The 11,584-nt window shown below is 48.5% G+C and overlaps 2 protein-coding genes across 2 annotated transcripts; one reads left to right on the top strand and one right to left on the bottom strand.

The window, feature by feature from the left end:
- Positions 1-394: 394 nt before the first annotated feature.
- ETH_00021200 (uncharacterized protein) lies at positions 395-5,225 on the bottom strand (the record flags this gene model as incomplete). The annotated part of the gene is made up of 7 exons (XM_013379418.1): positions 395-428; positions 686-924; positions 1,421-1,696; positions 3,024-3,207; positions 3,788-4,011; positions 4,393-4,584; positions 5,133-5,225. 7 exons carry the CDS (start codon positions 5,223-5,225, stop codon positions 395-397), a joined length of 1,242 nt encoding a protein of 413 aa, XP_013234872.1.
- Positions 5,226-5,834: 609 nt separating this feature from the next.
- Positions 5,835-6,149, top strand: ETH_00021195 (uncharacterized protein; the record flags this gene model as incomplete). The annotated part of the gene is made up of 1 exon (XM_013379417.1): positions 5,835-6,149. One exon carries the CDS (start codon positions 5,835-5,837, stop codon positions 6,147-6,149), a length of 315 nt encoding a protein of 104 aa, XP_013234871.1.
- Between the last annotated feature and the right edge of the window lie 5,435 nt (positions 6,150-11,584).

The raw sequence follows: 11,584 nt of genomic DNA, 5'->3' as shown, positions 1-11,584 counted from the left end.
GCAGCAGCAGCAGCAGCAGCAGCAGCGCACTTCAGCGTCTGCTGCCTTTGCCTCAAGCCTTCTAAGAAGCCCCTTGGAGGTTTCTAGCTCTTCCTCTCGAGCAGCAAGATGAGCTTCTAAAGATAACTTCGTGCTGAAGACACAGACGCACAACAGCTGCTGCTGCTGCTGCTGCTGCAGCTGCTGTTGCTGCTGCTGCTGCTGGCAACTGCACCTAGGGTCACAGTCTCAAGCTCAGCAAATACAGTGATTATTATTCTACAGCAGCTGCTGCTGCTGGCGCTGCTGCTGCAGCTGCTGCTGCTGCTGCTGCTGCTGCTGCTGCTGCTTCTGCTTCTGCTGCTGCTGCTTCTGCTGCTGCCAAAAGTGGTTCGAAAGGAACAGCAAGTGCAGCTCACTCTTCTAGAATGCGCAGTTGTTCGTCGAATCTGCGAAAGACAAATCAGCTCTAAGCGCTAAACCCTAAACCCCAAACCCTAATCCTAACTCTAAACCCTAAACCCTCGTCCATCAACCCTGCATCTGCAAATGTCGACCCATGGCACTCTGCAAACCCTTTTGAACTCACTGGCCCGCAGGGCCTTGGGGTTTAGGGTTTAGGGTTTAGGGCTCAGGGCCAGGGACCTAGGGCCTAGGGCTTAGGGTTTAGGGTTTAGGGTTTAGGGTTTAGGGTTTAGGGTTTCACCTGGCTTTGCATTGCTGCTCCCTGTCTCTGCAGGCGCGTTCGAAGGCGCCTTCGACTGCCTGGCGAAGTTCTGGCGAAGAAGAATTCAAAAGAAAAGAAAAAGTTCTATTTGTTTCAAATTCCATTTCTGCTTCTCTTCCTTTTGCTGCTGCTGCTGTTGCTGCTGCTGCGCTGCACAGGCAGCAGCAGCGCCACAGCTCCAGCAGCCGGCAACGCACGCGCCCACACTCCTCAGACGCCTGCACTCCAAACCCTAAACCCTAAACCCTAAACCCTAAACCCTAAACCCTAAACCCTAGCGCGAACACCGAATAGCGATGCGACGAAGGGTCAAAGCCAAACACTTGACTGAACATTGGAAATGTAAAACCGAAAGGTACACCCTAAACCCTAAACCCTAAACCCTAAACCGTAAACCCTAAACCCTAAACCGTAAACCCTAAACCCTAGACTCGGAACCCTAAATAGGCGCCCTTTACACAATCCCCACGCCAGAAACCAGAAATCGTCTATACTAACCACCGAAAAAGAAAGTCTAAACCCTAAACCCTAAACCCTAAACCCTAAACGCTAAACCCTAAACCCGCACACGGCCAAACCCTAGCCGCTGCTGCGCAGCAAGCCATCCCCGCAGCAGTCGCGCCCAAGGGCTTCGGGCTAAAGGCCAAAGGGCCAGTAGGGCCTAGGGCCTAGGGTTTAGGGTTTAGGGTTTAGGGTTTAGGGTTTAGGGTTTACTTTAGTGTGTTCGATCTGGAGGTGGCTGAGCCTGTGGTGGAGGGTTTCCTTCTCACGGGCCAAAGCCCTCGCGAGGGTTTGGCTTTCTTCAAGGGCCCTTCGGGTTTCTTCAATTTGCTGCTGCTGCTGCTGCTGCCGATGTGCTGCTGCTTCTGCTTCGCTGGCTAAAGCCCCCTTTTCCTGCTGCAGCAGCGACAGCTGCTGCTGCAGCTCCGACAGCCGCTGCTGCTGGCAGCTTTGCTCTTCCAGCGAGCCTTGCAGGCGGCCCTCGAGTTCCTGCGCGCCCTCGCAGCTAGGGTTTAGGGTTTAGGGTTTAGGGTTTAGGGTTTATGGTTTGGGGTTTGAGGCCTATCACGGGTGTGCAACTCCAACTTTGGCGAAAAGCAGCATTTAATGTGAAATGCAAATATTTGAAAATAAATATCTTTTTATTTTTTGAAAAAGATTTTAATTTCAAAATCGAACTGCAAATCAGCGAGGCCCGTGAGGTGTATATACACCTGCGAGCTGTACGTACACACTGCTGCATGCATTCCGTTTCAAGCGCAGATTTAATAATTCTTTTTTCGCGTTAATTATATTTATTTGATGCAATTTGTTTCATTTATTCTTTATTCCTTTTATTTTAACTTATTTATCTGCATGCAAAGTCAAACAAATTTCAAAAAGTATTTTTCAACATTTGCTGCCAAGTGTGAAGACACCAGAGCTCGAGCTGCAGCCCAGGAGCAAAAGCCGCAAAAATGCCATTTGTGGGGCCCCACTTTACATGCGCATGCAATGCGCATGCAATGTGCATGCAATGTATATGCAGCGTGCATGCATGTGAGAATTGCGGCAATTGTGGTCTTTGCCGAAAGTATCAAATTTATACTTTAAAAATATAAAATAAAATCCTTTGGAGACTTTTGCGAAGAGTGCATGCAGCAGGTCACAAAGGCAAACAAAGAATAAATAAATCCGCTTCTGGCATGCATGCATGCATGCAAACACAAGTTTTATTTGCATCTGGGGCTTTTGCATGCATGCATGCATGCATGCATGCATGCATGCAAAACATCTTTTATTTGCATTTGGGGCTTCGCATATATGGAAATTTGCATTTTCTCTAAAAGGCATAATTGCAGTAGACTTGCGCATGCATGAATCTGTGCTGCAGCAGTTCAAATATCCCTTTAGCATTTATTTATTATTATTATTATTGTTATTACTATTGTTATTGTTATTATTATCATTAATGTTAGTTTTTTATTTTATTTTATTTTATTTCATTTTTCTTATTTTATTTTATTTTATTTTATTTTTCCTTTCGAGATGCATTTAAATGCTAAATGAAGGAAACGAAAGTGCAAAGAACCCTAAACCCTAAACCCTAAACCCTAAACCCCAACCCCCAAACCCCAAACCCTAAGCCCATTCCCCTAAACTCCAAACCCTCCCTCCAAACCCCCAACCCCCAAACCCCAAACCCTAGGCGCGGCCTCGAAACCCTCCCCTCAACCCCAACCTCAACCCCCAAACCCTAAACCCTAAACCCTAAACCCTAGGCGCGGGGCGTCTGTACAGCTGGGGCTGTGGGGTGTACGTACACCCCAAGACTCACTCCGATTTGCATTTTGTCTTTTCTGGAAAGTGCTTTTACTCTTCCTAAAGTGGCAGCAGTTTCTTCAAGTCTTTTAATCAAAGATTCTGATTGTCTTCTTTGTTTTGCTGCTTCTTCTTCCCGCTGCAGCAGCCGCTGCTGCAGCAACTCCGTCTCCTGGCCGTGCGCCACGCGCAACTCCTCCCTGAGACCCCGCAAACCCTAAACCCTAAACCCTAAACCCTAAGCCCTAAACCCTAAACCCTAAACCCTAAACCCTAAACCCTACATCCTAATCCCTAGACTCGAAATCCGAAACCTTGAACCCGAAACCCGAAATCCGAAACCCTAAACCAGAATTCTGAAACCCTTGACCCGAAAGACTAAACCCTAAACCCCTAAGACTAAACCCCAAACCCTAAACCCTAAACGCTAAACCTGAAACTCTAAACCCCACGCCCGAAACCCTAAACCCTAGGCCCGAAGCCCTAAACCCTGATTCCGAGGGCCCAGCCTCCAGATCCGGAACGCTAAACCCTTAAACCGAGAGCCCAGACCTTAAACCCCAAACCCTAAACCCTAAGATGCCACTTGTATGCAAAAGAAGAAAGCGGGGCCCTAGCTGCTGCTGCCTCTGCAGACATAGGGGTCTAGGGGGCCCCACAGTTTAGGGTTTAGGGTTTAGGGTTTAGGGTTTAGGCTTGCTGAGAGTCTGCAGTGGGAGCTCCCTCGAAAAGAGAAACACTCAGGGTTTAGGGTTTAGGGTTTAGGGTTTAGAGACTCACCTGAGGGCTTCAAGGGCCCTGCGTCTCTCATCTGCTGCCATTCTGAGGGTGTCTTCTTGCTGCTGCGCTGCTTGCTGCTGCAGCGAGCGCAGCCGAGCTTCCCAATCTGCTGCTGCTGCTGCTGCTGCTGCAGTTAAAGTCCTTCGAGTTTCTGCTGCTTCTTCCTGCATCCCTTCTAGCGCCTGTGACAGCCGCTGGCACTCCGCCTTCTGCGACTCCCGAGCCTGCACGCCCCAAACCCTAAACCCTAAACCCCAAACCCTAAACCCTAAACCCTAAACCCTAAACCCTAGACCCTCAAACGGGAACCCGAAAGTAGAGCCGCTGGCCATCAGCTGCCAGTCATCTGCACAGGGAGTAGCATTCTATGTTTCTTGTTGGAAGGTCAAAAACTTTTAGTTCTGTGCTTAGGGTTTATGGTTTAGGGTTTAGGGTTTAGGGTTTAGGGTTTAGGGTTTAGGGTGCAGGTTTGGGACGCATCAAGGAGGAAAAGAGAGAGACAAAGCAAACGCCTTAACCTAGAGTGCAGAACTAAGAGTTTTGAGTTTAGGGTTAGGGTTTAGGGTTTAGGGTTTAGGGTTTAGGGTTTAGGGTTTGTGGCCGACTGCGAGTTCGTTTTGCAGCTGCTGCTTGTGTCTGTGGCAGTCCCTCTTGAGGGTTTCTGCTTCTGCTTCCTTTGCATGCAGCTGCAGCCGCAAACTTTCTGCTTCTTGGTTTGCTGCTGCTGCTGCTTGCCGCAGCCGCTGCTGCTCCAGCTCGCCTTCCGCCTTTTCCGACTTCAGCTGCGACACCCGCACCTGCACGCACACGCACGCAGCCGCTGCTGCTGCTGCTGCTGCTGCTGCTGTTGCTGCTGCTGCTGTTGCTGCTGCGGTTGCTGCTGCTGTGTTTGCCTCTGCTGCGGCTGCTTTTGCTGCTGCTGGTAATGAGAGCTGCAACCATAGCCAGGTGCACAGCAAACCCAGTGGGTACTATGCTGCTGCTGCTGCTGCTGCTGCTACGGCTATTGCTGCTGCTGCTGCCTGTCCTGGTAGTGGTAGTAATGCTACTGATTTTGCTGCTGCTGCTGCTGCCGCTGCTGCTGCTGGAATTCATTAAGGACACCTCCAGGAAACCCTCTACGCCGTCGCAACAGCAGCAGCTGCTGCGAGGGTTTAGGGAGTTTGCTGGAGCTGTGCTGCACTTCGAGCTGAAACACTCTTTAGGGTTTAGGGTTTAGGGTTTGTGGTTTGGCGCGTGGAGGTTTTGGCAGCATTTGCCTATGTCCGCCCCGCGACCCCTCCGCGGCTTCCAGCGTGTAAACCCCAGGGCCTAGGGTTTAGGGTTTAGGGTTTAGGGTTTGGACTTTGGCGGCGCGGAGTTTCCTGGAGAGGTCGTTGAGGGTTTCTTCGTGCTGCTGCTCCTCCTGGGACTTGTAGCGCAGCAGCTCTGCTTCCATCTCAGCTAGCTGCTGCTTCAGTCTTTGCTTCTGATGTTCTGCTTCTTGGCTAGCTAGCCGAGCAGCAGCTAGCTGCGACCGCAGTGCAGCAGCTTCTGGGCCCTCGCACCGGCTCTCCTTCTGCTGCTGCAGCGCCTCCAGGCCTTCCCGCCTGCAGCAGCAGCGGCAGCAGCAGCGGCAGCAGCAGCGGCAGCAGCAGCGGCAGCAGCAGCGGCAGCAAGGGGCGTTTGGGAGTGGTCGCTGCTGTGAGGGCCGCAGTGGGCTGTGGCGGTCAGGCCTAGCGGTTAGGGTTTAGGGTTTAGGGTTTAGGGTTTAGGGTTTAGGGTTTGTCTTGCCTCCTTCTGCAGACCGCCAGCTCCCCCTTAAGGCTGGCTATTTCTGCTGTTTGTTCAGAGCATTGCTGCTGCAGCTCCCGCAGCTCTCTGCAGCAGCAGCCAAACCCTCAGCCCCACACAAACTTCTAATTCTCTTGAACAATCTTTGGGGCCCCCTTGGGGGCCCCCGCGGGGCCCCCGGGGGGCCCCCTGGGGGCCCCCGGGGGGCCCCCAGGGGCCCCCTAGGGACCGTTGGAGCCCTTAGAGTACCCTAAAGGCCTTTCAAACAGTTCTCATGGACCCCGGGGGGCCCCGGGGAGCAGCAGCAGCAGCAGTAGCAGCAAAGGCAACAGCAAAAGCAGCAGCAAAACCAGCAGCAGCAGCAGCTAAAAGCCCCTGGGGGCCTTTAGGACCTCTGTCGTCGTTTGGGGCCCCAAAAGGCCTCTCAAGCCGCTTGAACAGCAGCAGCAGCAGCAGCAGCAGCAGCAGCCGCACCACCAGCAGCAGCGGTAGCAGCACGACCGCCTCACCACCAGCAGCAGCACCACTACCAGCAAAACGCCCATCCCAGCAGCAGCAGCAGCAGCAGCAGCAGCAGGAGCTTGCCTGAGGAGACTTTTGAGTTCGTTGCCGCTGCCTTTTGCTGCTTCGACAGAGGCCTGGACAAGAGCCTCTTTGTGGCGGATGTCCGTAAGAAGAGATCTTTCACTTGCTTCCAAAGAAGCAACTCGCTGCTGCAGCGCAGCAAGTTCTTTCGAGCCTGCAGCAGCAGCAGCAGCAGCAGCAGCAGCAGCAGCGCCCCCTGGCAGACACCCGCAGGGCCCGTGCCCTGAGCAGCAAAGCCAACAGCCGCAGCCAAACAAACGGCCAGCTGCTCACACTCTCCTGTTGCTGCTGCTGCTGCTGCTGCTGCTGCTGCTGCTGCTTAGGTAGGTAAAAGAGAGAAAGGAAGCAAAAAGAAGCGGAGGAGAAAAAGGGAAATAAACAAAAGACACAAAAGAGAAAAGAGGAGAAGCAAAAAGGACACAAAAGGGACGAAACAAAAGAATAAAAAAAACAAAAAGGCAAAAAAAAAGAAACAAAGATGAAAAAAAGATACCAAAGAGAGCACTAAAGAAGGCCAAAAAGGAGAAAAAAAGGGAATAAAAAGGAAACGAAAAAGAGATTAAAAGGGGGACAACGAGGTGTTAAAAAGAGGACAAAAAGGTCCAAAAAAGATCAAAAAAGATCAAAAAAGATCCAAAAAAATCAAAAAAGAGACACAAATTGAGCGCTCACGGCCACAAAATGCTTCGCCCAATCTGCTGCTGCTGCCTCTGTCGAGGCTGCTGGAGGAGCGCCGCAGAAGCCCGCGGGGGTGGTGGTGCGGCACGCGGCCAAACCCCTGCAGCAGCAGCAGCAGCAGCAGCAGCAGCAGCAGCAGCAGCAGCAGCAGCGGCGGCGGGGGGGTGTGGGAGTGCGGGAGCAGCAGCAGCAGCAGGGGGGGTGTGGCAGCAGCAGCAGCGGCGGCTGATACGGCAGCGGAGACTGCTGCGCAGGCAGCAGCAGCACGGAGGCACGGGGAGAGCAGCAGCAGCAGCAGCAGCAGTAGCAGCAGGGGGGGACAGCAGCAGCAACGGCAGCCAGAGCAGCGGCAGCAGCAGCAGCAGCTGCTGCTGCTGTTTCAGGGGAAGTTCGTTTTGCTTACATCGCGGGATCGCGAATGCAGAGGACACTGGTCCTGTGTACACACCTAAACCCTAAGCCCTAAACCCTAAACCCTAAGCTCTAAACCCTAAACCCTAAACCCTAAACTCTACTTTCAACCTAGCGTAAGCACCCTAGAGTTGCTGTCGCGCTCTTTGCCTCTTCCTAATTTGGTTTGCTTCTCGAGAGGTCTGCAGTTAGCTTCTGAAGCGTGGTCGTAAACCCTAAACCCTAAACCCTAAACCCTAAACCCTAAACCCTAGCTGTAAATTCTAAACCCTAGCCCCAAGCCCTGTGGGCCTCAGGAGGCCCCAGAGCTTCATAACTGCAGATTCTAAAGCCCCTGAAACGACAAAAGGCCCAGAGGGGGCCCCCAAGGGCCGGGGGCCCCCCGGGGGCCCCCCGGGAGCCCCCGGGGGCCACCGGGGGCCCCCGGGGGCCCCCAGGCTGGGGTGACCCGCAGGGGGGCCCCCGGGGTGCTGCGACGTGCCTCTGTTGATATCGACATGCTGCTGGGTCTTGAGTTGAAGTTGTTTATTTAGAAGAATTAAACTAAATAAATCTTTTTGTTTTTTGTCTTGGCTTCTTGAAGGGGCCCCTGGGTCATTCGGGGGGCCCCCGAGGAGGGTACTGGAGCTCGGGCGCCCTAAAGAGGCAAAAGAGGTTCTTTTTTCAAACCCTTTTTGTTCTAAACCCTTTTTTAAAAACAAACAAAGCCCCGAAAACGAAAGAAAGCCCCAAACGCAGCTTGACCCACGGCAATGCGGTTTGCATGCGCGCATGCATGCATGCGCGCATGCATGCACTCTGCATGCAGCGGGGGTCTTTTTGGACAAAGTTTGGGGGCGGAAGAGCTAAAAAGGCAATTTAATTCAATTAATTGTTTTAATTTATTGTTTTTGACTTTTCGATTTTTTATTTGCTTCTTAAACACCTAAATTAATGTGCGTTTCACCTAAGAACGCAACGCGCAGCAGCAGCCGCGATCAGCGCTCAACCGCGGAACCCTAAACCCCGAACCCTAAACCCTACACCGCAAACCCTAAACCCTAGGGAGCTAGCGGTGTAGATCTTTTGAGTAGTTTTCGTAGCGCACAATTAGCAGCAGCAGCAGCAGCAGCAGCAGCAACAGCAGCAGCAGCAGCAGATACAGCAGCAGGTGCTTCTTGTAGCTCGAACTGATGCCCTACTTATCTCACAATACATATATATGTACTTCTCCATGATTGCAAAAAATATATTTTTACTATATTTTATAAGTCTGTTTTAAAATATTTCTCTGAAATAATATATATTTTTGTTGTTTTTATTTGCATCCATGTTGTACCAAAGAATGTTTATTTAGTTGATAATAATGTTTCCATTTTTTTCGCTTTTGTCCTTCTGGCTCATTTAAAATCTGCACAAGTCAAGGAGTATATTTTACATGTGAAGGGACCCAAAGTATATATATATGTATATGTATATACATATATATATATATATATTATATGTATATACATATATATATATGCATCTATGTATATATTTATATATATATATATATACATTTATATAAACATATATATTCATATATATATATAAAAGGTAATGTAAATATATTTGTATTATTTAATTCAAACAATCTCCACTTACACATATGACTTAAAGGCCACCAGTTTAATCCAATTACGTTCATATTGACTGCGGGCTCCAATTTGAACTTGTGTATTTTTGAATTATTTTTTATTTCATAAATCAATAAATTCATATATTAGCAAATACCCAGTAGTGTTTGTTGGAATTATTTAAATATATATAAATATATATATACATATATGTATTTATTTATTTATCAGTGTTGTTTTATTTACCATTATGTATAATTTATATATATGTTTAAATAGAGTTAATTTAGAAATGATGACAAATATAGTAATAGATAAAAACAACTAAAAGGCAAAATCGATTTAAAAGTACTTACAGCGAAAAGACACCCTTGGGGTGTACGTACAGCTGCGTGGGCTTTTACGCGCAGTTATATTTATTTCTTGTCTTACACATTAATATTAATATGAGTTTTAATATTAATATAAATATTAATAATAATAAGAATATTAATATTAATATTAATACTAATTTTATTATCAATATTAATATTAACAATGATATTAATATAAATACTAACATTAATATAGATACCAATATTAATATCACTATTAATATTTGTATTTATATTTGTTTACATTTGCAAACAAACATAAATATAAATGCAAATATTAATATAATAGTACATACACGGCGCTGCTGCACTTAAAGACAAAATGCTACTTTTTTGTTTTTAGAAAAATGAAAGGCCGAAAGGGACCACAGACAGCAACTCAGGTGTCTAGACAGCTCACGCGAGCTGTGGGGCCCCCAAAAAGACCCTCTGGACAAACGTGGTTTAGGGGGGCCCCCAGGGGGCCCCCCTAAACCCAAAGGAGGCCCTTGGGGGCCTTAAGAGCTGCGCGAGGGGCCCCCATGGGGGCCCCTTGAGGCCAAACGGTGCTTCTAGATGGCAACAGAGGCGCAGCGGGGGCCCCCTGGGGGCCCCTCCGAGCAAGCCCCAAAACGCATGCACAGGGGACCCCAAAGGGCCCTCAATAGGGCCCCCGGGGCCCCCAAGGGGCCCTCAGCAGGGCCCCTGGGGCCCCCAGAAGAGCAACGCCTAAGAGGGGCCCCCCAAAGACCCCCAAATAAACCCCACAGGGGCCCTCCTGCAGGGGCCCCCACAAGGGCCTCCATGTAACTCCCCACAGGGGCCCCCTCACTGGGGCCCCCCAAGGGGTCCCCGAGGGGCCCCCACAGGGGCCTCGTAAGGGGCCCCAGAGGCCCCCAAGTACCCTTTAGGAAAAGGCAGGGGGGCCCCCTTGGAGCTGCCGCTGGGGGCGAAGAAGACAGCAGCTTTGTGACATTAAAGGGGGCAGCAGGTTTGCAAGAAAGCTGCTTTTGTTTGGAAATAAAAAGAAAATAAAAAAAAGAAAAAATAAAACTAAAAGGGGTAAAGGGAGGCCAGTCGCGAAGAGGCTTTTCCTCCCGCTAGAAAGCGAGAAAAAGAAAAAAAGACAAAAAGAGATACAAATAAAACAAAAAAGAAATAAAAAGGAGGAAAATAAAGACAAAAGAGATAAAGAATAAAAGAGATAAAAGGGGAGAACTGGAGACGAAAAAAGAAACAAAAAGAAACAATGAGGGCCCCAAAAGACAAAAAAAGATAGAAACAAAAAAAGATAAAAAGACAAAAATGGGGCTTTGAAGAAACGGTTGGCTGCACCAGCTGAGGTGTACATACACCCGAAGCACCACAGCCAAGCCCAAACTGCCTCCGCCAGTTCCGCCATTAATGCATTTTGCATGCATGCAATTAATTGCATGCTTGCATGCATGCGTCCATGCATGCAGTTAGTAATACAAAAGAAGCAAAGAACACATGTATTTATGAAATAAATAATACAAAAAAAGAAAAGAACAAATGTATTCATGAAATAAATAACATGCTGGAAAATGCATTTATAAGCATTAATGCACAAATGGAATAAGCAATTCGAAATACAAAAATATATAAATATAAATAAATGCAAATATATACTTGTGGGTACACACAGCAAGCAACAATAATTAATATTATTTATTTATAATAAACAATACTTATATATATGTTATGAATATATTATATATATATTTATATAAATTATGTATTATATATAATATATTGTTTATATAAGTACATATTATAAACAATACACAAAAGTAATAAAGAGCTAAAGTGCAAACTTGAAAAGCAGCAAATGAACAGAGTGCATGCAAAGAGCACTTTATAGTAAACATATCTGGCGCATGCAATAAAGGCATTTGAAGGAAAAGAGGCAAAAAGGGAGGCAAAAAAGGCGGAAAAAGCATTAAAATACATTTCCTGAAAAGCTCTATTTCAGGGGAACATCTGGAGAAAGAAAAGAGCTTTCAAAGGACATCTTAATCTCCAAAAATAACAAAATATAAATGCCGATGATGTCTTCGGGCCCCCCAGCCCTGCGGCGGCCGCGGCTGCGTGGGCTGTACGTACACCCCAGCGGGCGCTGGGGTGTACGTACACCTCCCGGCTGCGCGTCTTCTCCTTTTTTTCATTCTTTCTTTTTCATTCTTTCATATTTAAATTAATTGCCTTTCTAGGGTGATGAACAATCCCCATAAAACGCTCTCGAGCCCAGCTAAGGGCCCTCGCCCCGCTTCTTCTTCTGTCTCCTTTTCTCTTATCGCTCGGCCCCACAGTTGTTTCAGACCCCCAGGGGGCCCCGGGGCCCCCGGGGGCCCCGGGGGCCCCAGGGGCCCCGGGGGCCC

Source organism: Eimeria tenella, genomic scaffold (genome assembly GCF_000499545.2).
Source record: "Eimeria tenella Houghton genomic scaffold, Eth_scaff290, whole genome shotgun sequence".
Lineage (NCBI taxonomy): Eukaryota > Apicomplexa > Conoidasida > Eucoccidiorida > Eimeriidae > Eimeria > Eimeria tenella.
This window is presented reverse-complemented; position numbering and strand designations above follow the sequence as displayed.